The 18,390-nt window shown below is 46.1% G+C and overlaps 1 protein-coding gene across 4 annotated transcripts in view; it reads left to right on the forward strand.

Annotated features, from left to right (window-relative positions):
* Nucleotides 1-18,390, forward strand: part of RHPN1 (rhophilin Rho GTPase binding protein 1) — a 974,759-nt gene that overhangs the window by 44,870 nt on the left and 911,499 nt on the right. For 2 of the 4 annotated variants that reach the window (XM_050940897.1, XM_050940899.1), the window contains 5 exons: nucleotides 5,666-5,860; nucleotides 7,125-7,201; nucleotides 11,234-11,380; nucleotides 13,151-13,309; nucleotides 15,165-18,343. In XM_050940897.1, the coding sequence (XP_050796854.1) occupies nucleotides 5,666-5,860; nucleotides 7,125-7,201; nucleotides 11,234-11,380; nucleotides 13,151-13,309; nucleotides 15,165-15,356 (770 nt within the window). In that variant the 3' untranslated portion in view covers nucleotides 15,357-18,343. Of the gene's footprint in view, nucleotides 1-5,665; nucleotides 5,861-7,124; nucleotides 7,202-11,233; nucleotides 11,381-13,150; nucleotides 13,310-15,164; nucleotides 18,344-18,390 lie in introns of those variants that run through there. The other 2 variants (XR_007772628.1, XM_050940898.1) reach the window with 2 other exon arrangements.

An 18,390-nucleotide genomic window follows, 5' to 3' on the forward strand; every position in this document is an offset into this window, starting at 1 on the left:
CACCCAAAAAATTAGTGTGTTTTGGGGCACTCTGGTCCCCCCAAAAACCTTCCCTGGGGACCCCAAGACCCAAATCCCTTGTCTCACAACAAAGGGAAATAAACCTTTTCCCTTCCCCCCCTCCAGGTGTTCCTGGAGAGATACACAGAAGCAAACTCCGTGAATCTAAACAGAGGGAGTCCACCCTCTCTATTTCCAGTCCTGGAAACACAAGCACTTCCCTCTTCACCCAGAGGGAATGCAAAGTCAGGCTTGTAAATCTAACACACACAGATTTCCCTCTGACTTCTTCCTCCCACCAATTCCCTGGTGAGCTGCAGACTCAATTCCCTGGAGTTCCCCACTAAAGAAAAACTCCCAACAGATCTTAAAAGAAAGCTTTATATAAAAAGAAAGAAAAATACATAAAAATGGTCTCTCTGCATTAAGGTGACAAATACAGGGTCATTTGCTTAAAAGAATAATGAATAAACAGCCTTATTCAAAAAGAATACAATTCAAAGCACTCCAGCAATTATAGACATGTAAATACAAAAGAAAAAAACCAATAACCCCTATTGTTTTTATGATCTCTGTACTTACAACTAGGATACAGAAGATTAGAAAGCAGGAAATAGAAACCCCCTCATAGCCGAGAGAGAGTCAGGCAGAAGACCCAGAACAAAGGACTGTCACACAAAAAACCCTCCACCCAGAGTTGAAAAAATCCTGTTTCCTGATTGGTCCTCTGGTCAGGTGCTTCAGATACTTATTTCCAGGTGAAAGAGATGTTAACCCTTAGCTATCTGTTTATGACAACAACATAAGCTGCTCAACATCCTGCACATATTGTCATCCTCCAAAATAGCTCTCTCTATCAATCAGGCCCTTCTCGATCCTGCAGAAGTACTCTGGCAACCCCAGTGTCCATTCCATTGACTTGAAAGTGGATGGACAAAAAATACTATGGTCCTGCCAAGGACTTGGAATTTCTTTTTACTCACTACACTCAGAATTCCATGGTTGTCAATGCCATGAAGAAAAATACCAATCTTGACCTATCCACCATGTTAGAGACTGGAAGCGGCTGGACCTGTTCGGATGTAAAGCTTATTCATCCGCTACTCTCCAGTTTCGCACATCCAATTACAAGGCTCTCATGGCTAAGTGTGACATTAACTACTCTAAAATATGGGAACTCTGCCAAGACCTTGTTGATGAAAAACTGGGACAACTCCAAGAGCTCATCTCTGTGGAATACCTCTTAGCCCGTAAAGCTCTGCAAACCTGTTTAGACTCTGCGGACGCCACTGCCTGATTCATAGAAACTGCTGCTGCTATGAGGCTGGTGTCATGGCTGCACTTCTTGGGCTTTCCTAAAGAGGTACAAATTACAATAGAATTTGGCCCCAAATTATTTGCAGAGTGTTTGGATGACTCCCTGCACTCCCTTAAGGATTCCCGGCAACTCTTCACACTCTCAGTATTTACTCTCCAGCACCAAAGAGATGTCTGGGAACTATCTACTTCCTCCATAACCCCGACCAATGTTATACCTCAGAGTGGCAATACGATACCCAGCAACATTGCCAGAAACCACTTACAAATGCAGACATATGACTCCCTGAGAGATATTTCTCTCACACTTCTAACCAAACAACAATTTTGAAGATGTGGATGAGGCCCTGAGAAGCCTTCCTCTGCTCCAGTCATATCAACCACTTTTGACATCCCACCAATTTGGCGACCTGCTACCCCCTTTTTTTCCATCATGGTAGCTAATTACCTCAGATAAGTCGGTTCTGGAGATCTTCGGGGCAGATATGTCCTCCCTCCCTGTCCCTTTTCAGGGACACTTCTCATGGACCCATCTTAGGAGAAAAGAGAAATCATCTGTAGATTGGGAGCCATAGAACCAGTTCCACCCCAACGCAGAGGGAAGAGTTTTTACTTTCATTACTTTCTGGTCCTTGAGAAATCTGGTGGATCGAGACCAATCCTAGACCTTTTGAAACCTAAACAAATTCTTCAAACTGCAATGCTGCAAGATGGTTACGCTCTCCACTGTTATCCCAGAACTGGAACAGGGGGATTGATTCTCGGCCTTTGACCTCCAAGGCATGTACTTTATTTCACAATACATCCTGCCCACAGACTTCATTATGGGAACCGACCACTATCAGTACAAAGTCCTGCCCTTCAGACTGTCGACAGCCCCTCATGTATTCTCTAAGGTTGTTGCAGTAATCACTGCCTCTCTATATAAAAAGGACATTGTCATCTTTCCATACTTGGACGACTGTCTCCTCAAGGCTCCATCTGAAACTGACATCCTTCACACCATCCATATGACCACGAACCTTTTCTCAAGCCTCAGCCTTGACATAAACCTGGAAAAATCTACATTATCACCAGTGCAGAAATCGCAAGGCAAAAAAATCCCAATTTTTGCCATATTTACAGCTCCAAATCAATGTTTTTGTCCACTATCAAGGAAAAAAAACCTGTCACAGATTTAAAAAAAAAATCTGAAGAATATTGATATTCCATCCAACTTCATAGAATTCATGGTGCAATTGCATCAGTGTTCAGCAATCACAGAAAAAAATCTTTTTTCAAAACTTTGTATACATCAATTCAGAATTTGGGAATTGGCTTAATCTCTCTGTTGCATTGGAATTTGTCTCTTGCTGCAGGATGGCCAAATGGACCTGGACTGCTGGTCTATGACTGGGCATGCTTCTGATTGCTCAATGCTAAAAGCCTACAACTCCATTATTTTTTCATATAATTGAATGTGTTTGACTTTTGTTATATAAATATTGAAAACTGAAATGAGTCACGACTTGTCCTCAGAGAAGTTATACAATACCAGACCAAAATGTATAGACATTCTGATCAGCAATTTTATATATTAGTATTATGCCCACCAGAGTTTTATTTTTTATTCATACAATCCTAAATTTAATGTCTGGATCTACCTCCTTATGTAACCACAATTAGTTTTCATTATGTAGTATTCCAAGTGTAATGTAGTATGCATTAATGAAACAGTTTTCAACATAGAAAACGTCTTAAGTGGGACAAACTAGTTTTTCCCAAAGTGGTAAAAGCTAGCTCTGGTAAACACCATGCCATCGCTGCTACTATTTAATAATTAATTGTCTGACTCCTCCCGTAACGTCCCAGAACTGAAAATGTAAATAGAAAAAATGCTTAAAAGTAAACACCAGTGTTATCTATCGAAAGTATATATAAAAAAGTTCTGCTATGTTGGCTTATAATTCAGTTTCAGAAAGAGACCCAGGTACCTAGTTGTCTTTAAAAAGCTAGTGAATATGGCTCTTAACACATCAATGCTCTGTGGTGCTTTCAGAGTCATTTAACATAACCTGAGGCAGTTAAGAGACATCTGCTTGGATTTACTGAAAGTTTCAAATGCAGGTTGACGCCTGGCTTTCAGGTTATCAATCTGATCACAGGAGGATACTTTGTGGTGGTGGGGGAACCATAATTCCTATCTTTTCCTCCCTGTGATACTGATTGTCAAAAAAAGGCAAAGAAATTATCCACTTGCTTTTTCAGCAATGTTTGTTTTTTTTATTCTAACAGCTGTCTCTGAAGCAACTGGAACAATAGAAAACTTGGGTCTTAAGCTCTAGTTTGTCATATCTGCTTTGCCTCCCCCCCAGCCCCCCACTTTTGTGTCATTGTGCATCTAAGACTTCTATGATTTAGAAAGCATGAAAAATCAAGAGACAAAGACCTACTGGGGATAAATTCATCTTCAGCCCAAGGCTGGATTGTTCCCTACTAGCTGCTTTGCCTAGTTTAGTTTTGAAATGTTCTAAGCAAGAAAGTTTAGATATTATCATAATTGTACTAGTGAGAAAGATGAGAATCCTTAAGTGTTCCCAACACACCTTCACAAGCCGGCTATTCCAAATGACATCTTGCTAAGATTTAGGGGGCCAGATCCACAGCTCATGTAAATTGGTGTGTGGTTCCATTGATTTCACTGGAGCTATGTTAATTTACACCAGCTGGGAATCTGGCTCTATTGCTCTTCTCTACCGAGACGACAAGATGGCCCTGTTAATTCTTAGAAAAAATGGAAAGTGTAGACACCAGTCTCTGCTCTTGTATATTCCCAGGATGCAGAGGTTAAATTTAAACATATCCACAGAAAGGTCCCTCTTTTCTTTCTCACAAAAGAGCAGTCTTCCTTGCCTCCTCTGTGGCTCATTGGGTTGTAACTTCAATACATTTAGACCAGTGGTTTTAAACCTGTGGTCCGCGGACTCTTGGGGTTCTGCAGACTATGTATAAGATTTCCAAATGGGTCCATATCTTGCATTTTAAATTTTGTAGGGGTATGCAATCGAAAAAAGATTGAAAACCATTGATTTTTAGACCAACCATGTAAGATGTTATACCACCTTGTCAGCAGCAGTCAGCACACCTTCATCTGCAACTAAGTAATATTGGAGGCAGAAGTGCCAGCTGAGATGGTTAACTTTAGTTCTAGAACATGACTTAATGTTCTCTGGGGAGTGGAGGGAGATTCTGTCCCAATGTTAAGATTAATTAGAAAGCAACATAATTATCTGAGAACTTTTCAGGACATGCCTGGGCTTGTATATTTCTTAATTGCTATTATCTTTTGAGTAATCCTTTGATCACCAAATCCAGACAGACCATCCCTGTGTGTTTCTGTACATGATAGGAAAAAGCAGGAAGTCCATCATAGCACTTACAAAACCAAGTTCACTCCAGTGTCCAAGAATTCCAAATAGTGGTGTGTATTTTAATATAGATTGATCTCTTGGACAGAAAATGAAAAATACTTATTGTAATGAATTTTTCTCCTAGTAGGGCCTAACAATACTTGCCTTTTCAACATCCTACGGCACAAATATTCACTTCTGAGAAACATATTTATAGCATAGAACCTGGTATGTCAGGTTCTGATCTCTTACACCTGTGTAAATCCAGAGGAATTTACTGGACTATGTTCACATCATGTGTCTTTAAACTGGAACTACCATAAGATTGTCAGCAAAAGAGTGTTTATTCCGTGGTTTATCACTGGCCACAGGTAGCTTCCTGACTCTGCATCTGTGTTTTATAAATTCAGTTTAAGGCCAGAAGGGAGTTCGGGACCTAGTCTGACCTGTATATAATTCAAGCTTCTAAAGCCCACACAGTTACTCCTGTAAAGAGCCCAGTAACTTGTTTGGCTACAGCAGATTTTAAATGACACGTCCTAAATCGTACCTAAACCCATGTTGGGCTGAGCAATAGCCCTGCGTGGGGGCAGAGGGGGAACCCTATACCAATAAAGAACTGAATTGAAAACTCCATGTCATTGCTCAGGCCCACTGAGCACGACGAGTCCTGTGAGACCTAGAAGTGAGGCCTGCATGTCCATGATTGGTGCTACCTCCACTCAGCTCAAGATGGAGCACTTCATGTTTGGGCAGGTCTGTGCTGTATTTGTTAGCTGTGGTTGCAGCTGTTGTAGGCCCTCCTGACTTAGCTTTGATCGAGCTAGCTTGCCAAAAGTAGCAGTGAAGTTACTGGGACTGCTTTCTGCTGATCTGCTAGTGGCTTGGAGGGAACATAGTCCTGCATGAATTATCTGTCCTGTCAATGATGGGTGTGTTATGGCATTTGTACTTTATAGGCAAGGCTCATTTGAAAAAAGCTATCATGCAACACGAAGAAGCCATGAGGATCCATAGCCTGTGTAAAATCCTGAGGAAGATGGACATCCTCCAGGAGGTCCTCTCCTTCGCTCACAAGCGCTCGCTTAGCAAATACTCAGAAATCGATCACGAGGAAGACTTCTTCGAAACTGGAGATGCTTCCGACATTCATCGTAAGTGTCATTTGAGGCGTTGGAAGCACTATTGACTGTCTTCCTGTGTCTTTGATCCTTCAGGCTCCTCCTCCCTTAGTCCCTATAACAGGGTTTAAAAGAGAACTGGATAAATTCATGGAGGTTAAGTCCATTAATGGCTATTAGCCAGGATGAGAAAGGAATGGTGTCCCTAGACTCTGTTTGTCCGAGAGTGGAGATGGATGCCAGGAGAGAGATCACTTGATCTTTGCCTGTTAGGTTCACTCCCTCTGGGGCACCTGGCATTGGCCACATCGGTAGACAGGATACTGGGCTGGATGGACCTTTGGTCTGACCCAGTGTGGGTCATTCTTATGTTCTTATGCGAGTCCTTTTCTGTGCTAAATTATCCCCTCTCAAACTAAATTGGCATGTGCGCTTGCAGGAACCATGTTGGGAGAATTGTTGCTCATTGATAATGTTCTAAAGTTGCAATTTTGTCTCAGACCCCAGTGACGGACAGGATGTAAAAGCCTAGCCCTTTCCTCCATTCTGAGGGATGAGAGGACAATTAGTATTTTTGTGGCACTATTAATCCAAGAAATTTGATTCACTTCATCAACATTAAGCTACATTTCTTCCATCTACCCCACCCCCTAAGTGGATATGGAAAGTATTTTACAAAGGGGGAGGGGAACTGCAGCATGAAGAAGGGACATGATTTGCCCAGGATCACACAGCAAGCTGGTGGCAGCATTAGGATTAGACCCAGACACACCCAGATCAGGTGGTTTGTTTAATACGTTCTGGTATTATGCAGCAATTTCCTGAAGTGCAGTTATGTGGTGATGCAAATTGTGGGCCAAGCCATCAGATTGAGTAATCTGGCCTGGCTCCATTGACTTAAATGGAGCTAGGCTGACTTACACCAGCTGGGAGTCTGGGCCTGTTACGTTGGTCTGTCACCTGAGCAGGGTTGGGCTTTTTCTAATGAATACACTGTTGCTGTCCTGACACTACTAATCATGTGTTACCATAGCACCTAGGAGACGAGTTGGGGACCAGATCCCCATTGTCTACGTGCTCTGCAAACACAGATTAAAAAGATAGTGCCTGCCCCAAAGATCTTATAATCTGAGCATAAGGCAAGAGGCAACAAACGGAAGCAGACAGATGGGGAGGTACAAGGAATGGTCAGCATGAGAGGCTGAGTCTGCCTGGCCACTGGATACATACATGAGCAACAGCTGCTGGTTTATTCATGCAACAATGGAACGTCTTTGTTTTTTTCTTTTACTCTTAGCCAAAACGAATCAGAGACCAGAAATAAAATCTCCCAACTTCTCCCAGGTGAAGGTGACGGACATCTTCCATAGACTGGTATGTAACAGTGATGACAGGATGGCTTGATGCCTATCAAAACTAACAATGAAATTGCTCTGAGGCCAAGCGATGGGGGGACCATTGCATGCAGCATCTAGAGGCTTCTGGGTGGTGCTCTGAGCAGCCCCCAGAGCCTGAGAGCTAGTCCAGGTGACAGTGTCGCTACAGGCAGCCTGTCTAAGGGTACATGTACACTCTAGCTGAAGGTGTAATTTCCAGCTCAGGTAGACCCATGCATGCTAGCATGCTGAGAACAGCAGTGTAGCTGCAGCAGCCCAGGTAAGTAGACAGGGTACTGAGTGGGACTGTGCTTGGGGCAGATAGCCCTTCCCGCCAGCTGTGCAGCTGCAGCTCCACTACGATGTTGGCTGGATCAGGCCTATGTCTGCCCAAGCTGGAAATCATCCTCAGCCTGAGTGCAGACCAACCCTAATGCAAAACCAGTAGGTGGCACATGGCTTCATTCTCTTTGGTATGTTGTCTCCTTCTTTTATGTCTTGGGTTGTAGAGGATTTTCTATAGCAAAAGCGAACACGGCCCAGTGCGAGCTGCGAGCAGTTTTGAAATATGCAGTTGTCTCAGCTTTGTGGAAATGGATCTTTTAATTATTTTTTTACGAGTCCCAGCCAGGGACCAGGATCCCATTGTGCTAGGTGCTGTACAAACCAAGACAGGACCAAAAGACAATCCTTGCCCCAATGAGCTGACCATCTAAGTACAAGGCAAGAGACAAGTGGACAGACAGACGCAGTCATGGGGGAAGCTGACAAAGCCAGCTCAGTGCATCCTGCCATAGAAATTAATGGGGATGCTTGAGCTTTTGTCACCTCTCCTTGTGCCGACTCTTCATCCAGGGAACTAAGTGATGCTGATATTGCTTCCAGGCTTCAAAAGGCACCTTCACTGGCAAAGGGGGAGAGTATGATTTAAAATGAGACAAAGGCAGCCCACAGATCCATGTCACCACCAAGCCAGTGTGAAACTAGATGGAGCCTGTGTGTTTGTCAGCCAACATGCTAGCTTCTCAGACTGGTTCCAGAAGGCTTCCCATTGATTGAGGGAAGGCTCTTGGTATAAGTAGTGGCCAGCAGCAGTTTTGCCAGTGGGGCGGGCACTTCCCAGCTCAGGGAAACAAAATGCTTAATGTCAGCCTTGCCTTTGTCCCTAATCTGATCCCATTTGCAGTTGTGAATTGAGTAGCATAGCGTGGCCAGTTTCCAGTGGAACAATTTGTGCAGGGTGCCCAAGATGTGTGCAGTATCAGAGGGGTAGCCGTGTTAGTCTGGATCTGTAAAAGCAGCAAAGAATCCTGTGGCACCTTACAGACTAACAGACGTTTTGGAGCATGAGCTTTCGTAGGTGAATACCCACTTCATTGGATGCATGTAGTGGAAATTTCCAGGGGCAGGTGTATATGTATGCATGCAGGAAGCAGGCTAGAGATAACAAAGTTAGCTCAGTCAGGGAGAATGAGGCCCTCTTCTAGCAGTTGAGGTGTGAAAACCAAGGGAGGACAAACTGGTTTTGTAGTTGGCAAGCCATTCACAATCTTTGTTTAATCCTGAGCTGATGTTGTCAAATTTGCAGATGAACTGAAGCTCAGCAGTTTCTCTTTGAAGTCTGGTCCTGAAGTTTTTTTTCTGCAGGATGGCTACCTTAAGATCTGCTATTGTGTGACCAGGGAGGCTGAAGTGTTCTCCTACAGGTTTTTGTATATTGCCATTCCTAATGTCTGATCTGTGTCCATTTATCCTGTTCCGTAGAGACTGTCCAGTTTGGCCGATGTACATAGCAGAGGGGCATTGCTGGCATATGATGGCGTATATTACATTGGTGGACGTGCAGGTGAATGAACCAGTGATGGTGTGCCTGATCTGGTTAGGTCCTGTGATGATGTCACTGGTGTAGATATGTGGGCAGAGTTGGCATCGAGATTTGTTGCGTGGATTGGTTCCTGAGCTACAGTTCCTATGGTGCGGTGTGCAGTTACTGGTGAGAATATGTTTCAGGTTGGCAGGTTGTCTGTGGGCGAGGACTGGCCTGCCACCCAAGGCCTGTGAAACTGTGGGATCATTGTCCAGGATGGGTTGTAGATCCCTGATGATGCGTTGGAGGGGTTTTAGCTGGGGACTGTATGTGATGGCTAGTGGAGTCCTGTTGGTTTCTTTCTTGGGTTTGTCTTGCAGTAGGAGGCTTTTGGGTACACGTCTGGCCCTGTTGATCTGTTTCCTTATTTCCTCATGCGGGTATTGTAGTTTTGAGAATGCTTGGTGGAGATTTTGTAGGTGTTGGTCTCTGTCTGAGGGGTTGGAGCAGATGCGGTTGTACTTCAGTGCTTGGCTGTAGACAATGGATCGTGCTGTGTGGCCGGGATGGAAACTGGAGGCATGAAGGCAGGCATAGCAGTCGGTAAGTTTTCAGTATAGGGTGGTGGTAATGTAACCATCACTTATTTGCACCGTGGTGTCTAGGAAGTGGACCTTCTGTGTAGATTGGTCCAGGCTGAGGTTGATGGTAGGGTAGAAGCTGTTGAAATCGTGGTGGAATTTTTCCAGTCTCTCCTTCCCATGGGTCCAGATGATGAAGACGTCATCAATGTAGCGTCGGTAGAGAAGGGGCGTGAATGGACGAGAGTTGAGGAAGCGTTGTTCCAGGTCAGCCATAAAAATGTTAGCATATTGTGGGGCCATGCGGGTGCCCATAGCAGTGCCACTGATCTGGAGGTATATATTGTCACCAAATTTGAAATAATTGTGTGTGAGGATAAAGGCACAGAGCTTAGCAGCCAATTGTGCTTTGGCATCATCAGGGATACTGTTCCTGACCGCTTGTATTCCTTCTGTGTGTGGGATGTTTGTGTAGAGAGCCTCTACATCCATGGTGGCTAGGATGGTGTTTTCTGGAAGGTCACCAATGCATTGTAGTTTTCTCAGGAAATCAGTGGTGTCACGGAGATAGCTGGGAGTGCTGGTGGCATAGGGTCTGAGTAGAGTCCACATATCCAGACAGTCCTTCAGTGAGAGTGCCAATGCCCGAGATGATGGGGCATCCAGGATTTCGGGGTTTGTGGATCTTGGGTAGTAGATAGAATAACCCTCTAAGGGTATGTTGATTTGTTCCGGTGTTAGTGTAGGGAGTGTCCTGAGTAGATGGTGCAGTTTCTTAGTGTATTCCTCGGTGGGATCTGTGGATGTGTGCAGCATACAGCTTCCAGGGGGGCTTCAACGTAGCAGAATATTACAGGCATCTGCACTCTGGACAGCTTGACAGCCACAGCAGAGGAACCAGGGACATTTGCGAAGGTGCCCTGAAGTAAGACCCAGTCCTTCTCCTGCTGAAGTTGAGGGAAGCTTTGCCATTGCTTTCAGGATCTGACTCTAAGGATCTGGCTCTAAGGATGAAATCCAGCTCTGTGCAGAGGGCTGGCACTCTGCCCCGTTTCAGGCCCATGGCTAGCTAGATTGCGGTTCCCAGACTAGAGTCTTGAGCTAGAGTCCACCGCACCCCCCCTCCCCACTCCCTCCAGTGCTGGGACTTTGATCTCAAGGGAGGGAGTTGAAGAGTCCGTTCCATGCACTAATGGTAAGTAGATCTGGCTCTTTGTTTTCTTCTAATTTTGGCCTAAGGACTGAATCTAACCGCAGACATTCTTTTAATTGACAGAAGCTCCAAGTTTCTGGTAGCTGCTCTCAATGGCTAGAACTTGCGCCGCCCCTCCCTCCCCCCCACCTTCTGCATGCAAGAAATGGATTGAATAGTGTGGAATGGGTTGAATGTCATTTGGTTAATTATTGCCAACCCCAAAATAGCTCCCTGGCTTTTGGACAACTGAATGTTTGCAGTTGCTCTGACATCTAGTCAATGTAAACGCTGTTTGGGGGGCACAAACCAGGATTGTCTGCGGAGCACAAATGATCCAGTTTCGTGCTTCCTTGGACAATGAGTCAAAGTCAGTGGGATCTCTGTGAGCCAGAGGACTAGGCCTAGACTGCACTGCACTGAAACACATTGTCCTATGTCTTTATCCAGGGCCCTCTGTCAGTTTTTTCAGCCAAAAACAAGTGGTGCCCTGCACGGCGAGTTCATCTGGCCAGAGGAGAAAATGGCTTTGGGTTGACGCTCCGAGGGGATTCCCCCGTCCTGATTGCAGGAGTGATACCTGGGGGCTGTGCATCCGTAAGTAGCTAGTGCTTCCCTCGTCCCTCCTAGCCTCACTGGAGAGACAGACAGGGTTAGTAGCACCACCTCTGATTCAGAGGGCCTGGCATTTCCCTGTGTGAGACCACATTCTCAACTGCTAATAACTTGGACCAAACTGGAACCATTTGGGTTGATATTTCCTATGCTGAGTGTCAGTCTCAGACTGAATCCCCCATCCCTGCTCCTCCCCCCAAAAAAATAAATTCAGCCCTTTTGAGGATGAGCTGAGAGAAAATGCTTTTATTTGCCCACGTTAAAAAATTCTGGAGACTTTTTTTTTTTCCTTCGGGAAGCTTTTGCACCTCCATGCTTTGGAGCAGACACTTGAAATTTGGCAGGGGGTTGACCTTTGCATCTTTTGTCATCCTCATGAAAGTCCTCCTAAATCTGGCTGAGTTACAAGTCTCTGAAAAATCCTATTTGGCACATGGTCAGTAGAGACTCACTGGAACGTCACTGCTTCATTCCCCAAAGATTCTTTATGCACTAAGCATGCTCTAGCGCCCAGGGCTAGTGCAGCTTTCCCCGGGGTTATTGGCTACTCCAGGCCGTGCTAGATCCAGACACCAGAACTGAGAGCAAGGAGACTCTCTCCTGTGTTCAGTGCCACCCCAGGTACTGTGCCAGCAGTGAGAAGGAGGGCAGCCACCTGAATGGAATGCAGAGGGGACCAGAACTGGACCCAGGGAATGGGGGAGTAGATCCAGGCAAGGAGTCTTGGGGATGGGAACACACTTGGACTGGAGGCTGGCATGGTGGAGTGTGGGAAGGGAAATTGGACAAGCAGCAGAGATTGGGACTGGCTGGACAAGGGGACTGGAAGCTGGGGATGGGACAGAGAAGACTGGGAACTGGTGACGGGGAGGAGAGGGATACTTATCTGATGTGGAGCCAAGAGGTGGGGGGCAGGGGATGTATTGAAGCTGACTGGGCAAAGAGACTGGGACAGGGAGCTTGGAGAGGGGGCCAGAGATACGAGGATTGGACGAGGGGCTAGGGACGGAGATTGGAAACATGAACAGAGGATGGCTGGAAGCCAAAGTTGGGGGTGGAGGGATGGAACTGGGAATGGCTGGGAAAGGAATTTAGACTGGGAGTGGAGTAGGGGTGGGGAAGGAACAGAACAGATTGAAAGGGAAGGGCCATAAGGGGTCAAGCTTTCGGGGGAAAGGGCAGAAGAGTTTCTCAAAGAAAAAGCCTTCCAGAGGGGTGGCGGGGGGGAAGCATAGGAGGACCCACGGAAATAGGCATGGGAGAAGAGCATTTATCTACTGGATCTTTTAATAAGGTATTTGAAAGACCAGACTGGTAACCAATAATGTTCTGTGTGTTCACTAGTAGTCTCATCTGGTGCCCATTGTACCAGTGGGAGTCTTTCCATTGACTTCACTGAGCATTGGACTGAGCTCTATGACTCCAATCCAGTAAGGCACTTAAGCATGTGCTTCGCTTTAAGCTCTGTTGAAGTAGATGGAAACTACTTGTAGCTTAAGTGCTTTGCTGGCTTTGCTACCCTAGATCTTGCAGAAGTAGTCTCCTTTAATGCCTCTGCAAATGGTTAATCAGGCAGAGCATTTTCCTAGGAACATCTCCATGTTTCCGATAGTGCAGTCAGAGTCCTAGGGTCATGCTGTATTGAACTTCGGGGAAGGAAATGCTGAGCCTCTGCTAGTTCCTGAAAGAGGGGTTCTGTAGCCATGCTGGGACATTACAGGCTCCATTTGGCCTTTGTTTGCTGTCTTGCAGGAAGCCGGGCTAAAGGAAGGAGACTACATAGTCTCTGTGAACAGCGAGGACTGCAAGTGGTCCAAGCATGCTGAGGTGGTGCAGCTGCTGAAGAGCGTCGGGGAAGAGGGTGTAGACATTGGCGTGGTAACCCTGCAGAGTTCCGATGGACAGACCGTTGTAATTCACCTTCTTGCTTTGTCTGAACGTTAGCAAAAGCGCCTTAGGTAGATTGGTATCGGGAAAGCCAGGGCTGGCAGAGAGAAGCTTGCTGAGATCAACTCAAGCTGGGTGATGCTTTGTCTCTTCAGGATACTTTGGGTAGTGGAGTCTGGAAACAATAAAGCATGTGGCAATAAACCAGCTGAGACCTGAGCATGTCTGCACTACAAACTTAAGTCAACCTATGTTAGGTCGACTTACGGCCAGTGCGGTAATTAACGTGCTGGCTGATGTCCACACTGTCGTCTTTCTGTTGATGGTGCATTTACTCCCTAGGAGCACTTCCCCGTCTGAAGGAGGACAGTGTGAGGGGATGAGAGCCTGGGCTGTCAGCTCCCTGCCAGGAGCCCAGCTGCTGGCCAGGCTCTCAGCTCGGCTCCCCGCCAGAAGCCCAGCAACCACCCTGGTTTCTTGCCTCCCTGCTCTCTGCCAGGAGTGGTGGGTAGTTGCCTGGGTTTCTCTGCTCCCTGAGGGGGGAGCAGGGAGCACAGGCAGCTGCCCAGCTGGGAGAGGGGAAGCCATGATGGGGGGCAACCAGGCTGTAGCTGGAGTCCACCACCAGCCTGAGATGCTCTTGTCAGTTTCTGGAGCCATGAAATTGACAAGAATGACCACGGATAGCTGACGTAAGTAAGGCAGTGTCTACGCCTATGCTGTGTCACCCTAATGATGCTGACATAAGCCCAATGCCTCACATGGTCAGGAAGTTACTATGTCAGTGTAATAGGGCACTTACATCGGAGGGAGCACGGCTGTAGTGTGTAGGCGGACATAAGTAGGTCGACGTAAGCTGCATTATGTTGACCTAATTCTGTAGCACAGACCAGGCGTCGGCCCTGTAGGAGCGTAGAGGGAGCTTTCTGGGAGCCATAGCTTTGCTTTCCACTGAGTGAGGGCTTGACTTTTCCAGAGGTACTTGGGTGCCCATGGCTCTCAGCTCCCCGTTGACTTCACGCTTTTGAAAATCAGGCCTGAAGCTTTGCCTTTAGAAACATCTTGGGTTTTATTCTCCTTCTGATACGTTCTCCAGGGGCTGGTCTAGAGACTGGTCTGGGGCATTGGGCTGTGGGAGATTAAACAGTCTGTTCTCAATCCTGGTCTCTGCTGGCCTAGGGAGCAAGTGTCTGAGGTGTGGTGGCTGTGGGGAGATGGGAAAGAGTGGGTGCTTTCTGCTGTTCAGCTACCTTGTGGCTAGTTAAGTAGCGATGATGGGCTTGGAAGCAAAGCCAGTCCTGGTTGCTCAGGATTGAGGTCCTGCTGGTCAGACGGATTTTGGGTCAGGTGGTGGTGTCTGGAGAGTGGGGACTGTAAAGCAAAGGAGGGATTCCCAGGACTCTGAGCAGGACGTGGATGCTCCCTGGTATGGTGAAAACCACATAGTTACAATAAAGTGGATAGTCAGCAGCACCGGCTAGTGGTCTGGGCACAGAATTGCAAGCTTGGAGCCCTCCAGCCTCAGCTCCATCTGCAGGCTGCTTTGGCGAGTCCCTTAAACTCTCTGGGCCTGATTCTGCTCTTGCTTGCGTGGAAGTCCACCAGTATATAACTGGTGCAAGGTCAGAATTGGATTCTGGGGGTGAAACTTACCAGACTCCTGGAGCATTGCGGGGATTGACGTAGTGTTTGTACATTACTCTGGAAGTTCCAGTCTCTGGATTCATTCAGTGCTCCAGGCCATTTTGTTCCTACAGCACATATGTAAGTGGCATTTACCCACATACAGCACTGGCCTTAATAAAAGCTGTGTGTTTGTTTCTGTTCCTCCCCTCTCGGGGCTATATCTTACGCTCCTTGATTTAATTCTTTCTGGCAGGTGGACAGGAGGTTGGTGGCCATGTCGTCGGGGGGCGCACTGCTGAAGAACAATAAAGAGAATAGCAGGAAGAGCCTCATGAACAGCAAGAGCGCCAGCACCCTGCTGGCCTGGAGCAAGAAGAGTAAACGTAGCAAGAGCAGCACTTACAGCCTTCCCTTCACCACTGTGGGAGACGAGTCCATGTACTGAACCTGCGGCCTGGCTGGGTCCCTGCTTATTGATGTTAACTCTTGGCATTGCTGGGGAGCAGGAGGAGAGAGCAGCAGCTATGTAGCACTGGGAGCTATGCTGGTGTCATTGCAATCAGTTCTTCTAGCCCTGAGGGAGGAGAAGACTCCAGAGCGGATCCTTGGTGGCTGAGGAGCATGGCATCGAGCTGGATTCTTTCCTAGCAGTGAGCTGGCAGGTGTAGAGCTCTCGTTGCTGGTGACCAGCAGGCTCCTGCCTCTAAGCTTACATGTAAAAAGTCCTCTGCTGAATGGTTTAGGGGAGGGACTGTTGGTTTGTTTGTCTTTTCTGGCTCATACTCTAGTACCAAGACGGCCTTCTCACTGGCGTTAGTAAGTGCCGGTATAGTAAACCACCAGCAGGCAAACCAAAAGCTGTGAAGTTCTGTACTGTCTCTTAGGCCTTGATCTACTGTGTAAAAAATCCTGTGCACTTGGATGCCAACTTAGCCAAGGAACTCATCAGCGTGAATACACAAAGCAGGAAATGTGTAGAATTTTCTCAGCTTCATCAGCAAAAGGGCAAGGAGTGAGACATTGAGCTCCAACATGAACTGATTGTTAGTATGTCTGAGGATTTCTATTCCAGTGGGGCTGCCTGCTGTCCACCCCAAGGTGGACAGGAATAGCAGGTCATGAATAGCAGGCCACTACTGAGTGCAGAGAACATAAGGACTGTCTCCAGCTGCTCTGTGGTGGATTGGGGAAGAAGTTAGAAGTGTATTTTTCTAAAAACACTAAAGGAATGTTAAGGTTGCCGAGTGAAGCGCTGAAGAGTCAGGAAACATCAGAATTTAAGTTGGACAGGGAACCTTAACTGAGCCCCCTTGTGCACAAGCATCATAGTAGGGGCTTGAGGCACGTTTCACATCCTACTGTGTCTGCTGGTCTCCTGCTTCATTTAGTGCACAGGGTGAGAGCGCGCACAGATGGTGGAGTGCTGAATTTACATGCTCAGATTATGGGTGGTGATTCAAATGATTTTCCAGACAACTTTCCAGAAGCACAGCTTTGCACGTGTATTTGGTTGCTCCTTCTGGTTCAAATTTTACAATCTCAGTAGCATGACCCCAGAGCAGCTCAGCTCTCGTTTCCCTCCAGGTCATAGAATCGTAGGACTGGAAGGGGACTTCGAGGTCATCTAGTCCAGTTCCCTGCACTCATGGCAGGACTAAGTATTATCTGTGGATGTGAAATGAACGTTTCACATGGGTAACACACAGCCCTCAAGTTGTCAGTATTGAGAATCTAAAGCAAGTGGGTTAACTAACCATCTCATCAGAGCAGAAGCCATATCCTGCTCTCCAGATATGTTCAGTGGGTGCTGGGTCAAGCTCCAAATCATTCAGAATGGTGTGCAGTGTGAGGGGGCAGAGTTTGGTCTGTGCATCCAAAAATCCTGTTGTCACTGAGAATATTGGGTGCACAAGCAATGCTGGCTTGGTCCCCACTTCAGCAAAGCACTTAAGCAATATCCAGTATGGACTTAAATGTGTTTTAAGCACTATGCGGAATCAGGGCTGGGTGCATTACTGTAATGGATACATAGCTGTCTGTCAGCTGTTCAATAGGCACCGGGCCAGGGCATAACCTACTCCTCTGTATGAAAGGGAAAGATGTATCCACATAGTCATTGTCCTTTTTCCACCAGCAGAGATGGATCCACCAACAGCCAAATGGCCTCCTGCTGCTTCTGTGTGAGCTTAAAATTTCAAGCAAATAACTTCTCCAAATCATTAAACTATTAACATTTGCCCTGGTATTGGAGCTCATGCACATTGCTAATATCCTAATTCTGTGCTGCCAGCATTCTTAATGGTGCAGAGCTGAACGATGCATACATCTTAACAACTGTGCTGTTGCTGCTGGAAAAATCAGAAGATTATATACATTATGAACAATGTTAGTTTTCAGTCCCATTTCTGTATTGTGTGTTTGGGTTTTTTGTGGAGGCTGTCAAGCTGTCCGGTCTTCTTGAGTGCGTGATTACTGTTGGTAGGTATAAAATACCCTTCAGAGATGTAATTGTATTTTTGTACAAGTAATAGTTGGTGTCTACTTCTTCCTTTTTTTTTAAGTCACGAATAATATTTGTAGCAATAGTTTAATGGGATAAACTGAACATATGTCCCTTAGACTGGTAGCAGAATATCTTCTCATTAGCTTCCTTTGAATTTTACTTTATTTTGTTTCATGCAGCACAATGCTAATGTGCCAAGCTGTTGATCCTATTTTATTTTAAAAAAATATTGTTTTCCTCCCCTGAAAAAAGGCATTTCTGTGAAACCCGTTAGGTGCTGATAATCTTTTCATTCATGCATCCCCCAATTCTAAAACTGCACTTGCTCTACAAGTGGATTCAGATACTTGCCCGCCACCTGGCTTTCTTTAACTGTTACTTGAGGACCACCTCCGTCCCGTGGTTTGTGGTAATACGCCTTCGTACTCCAGGGCATAAGCCAACCACTAAACTGCCTGGAGTTAGGAATCTTCCCCAGGGGACAGTTACTTGATAATTGTCCAGTAAGGGATTTCTTGCACCTTCTTCTAAAGCAGCTGGTACTGGCCACTGTCAGACAAGAACTGCTGTACTGGAAGTGAACCATCTAGTACAGTGCCCGGGGTAAACTTCCCAGCCACCAGGTGATAAACTTAATGGGGAGACACCATTGTGGGTTTAAATAGAAATCAGAGCTTCAAGCTTAGAAATAGTAGGAATTTTTAAATGTCTTGTTTTTGCTGCCATAATTGAGGCCTCTGAGCCAGAGACTTATTTATTTAAAGCAATGTGTATGACTGCGTATCGCATTTGTATCCCCAGATGCTTATGTTTACATCATCAGGTTTGTGGGGTTTTTTTTACATGCATTGTGCATCTTTCTAACACTGGTGGTCTTTATTTGTATGTTGACACTCACCTTTCAATGATTATAAAATATGGATTTGAAAATTAAACTTTCTTCGTGCACTACTTCTGTAGGTCACACTCTGTGCCT

The sequence above is a fragment of the Gopherus flavomarginatus genome, chromosome 2 (genome assembly GCF_025201925.1).
Source record: "Gopherus flavomarginatus isolate rGopFla2 chromosome 2, rGopFla2.mat.asm, whole genome shotgun sequence".
NCBI lineage: Eukaryota > Metazoa > Chordata > Testudines > Testudinidae > Gopherus > Gopherus flavomarginatus.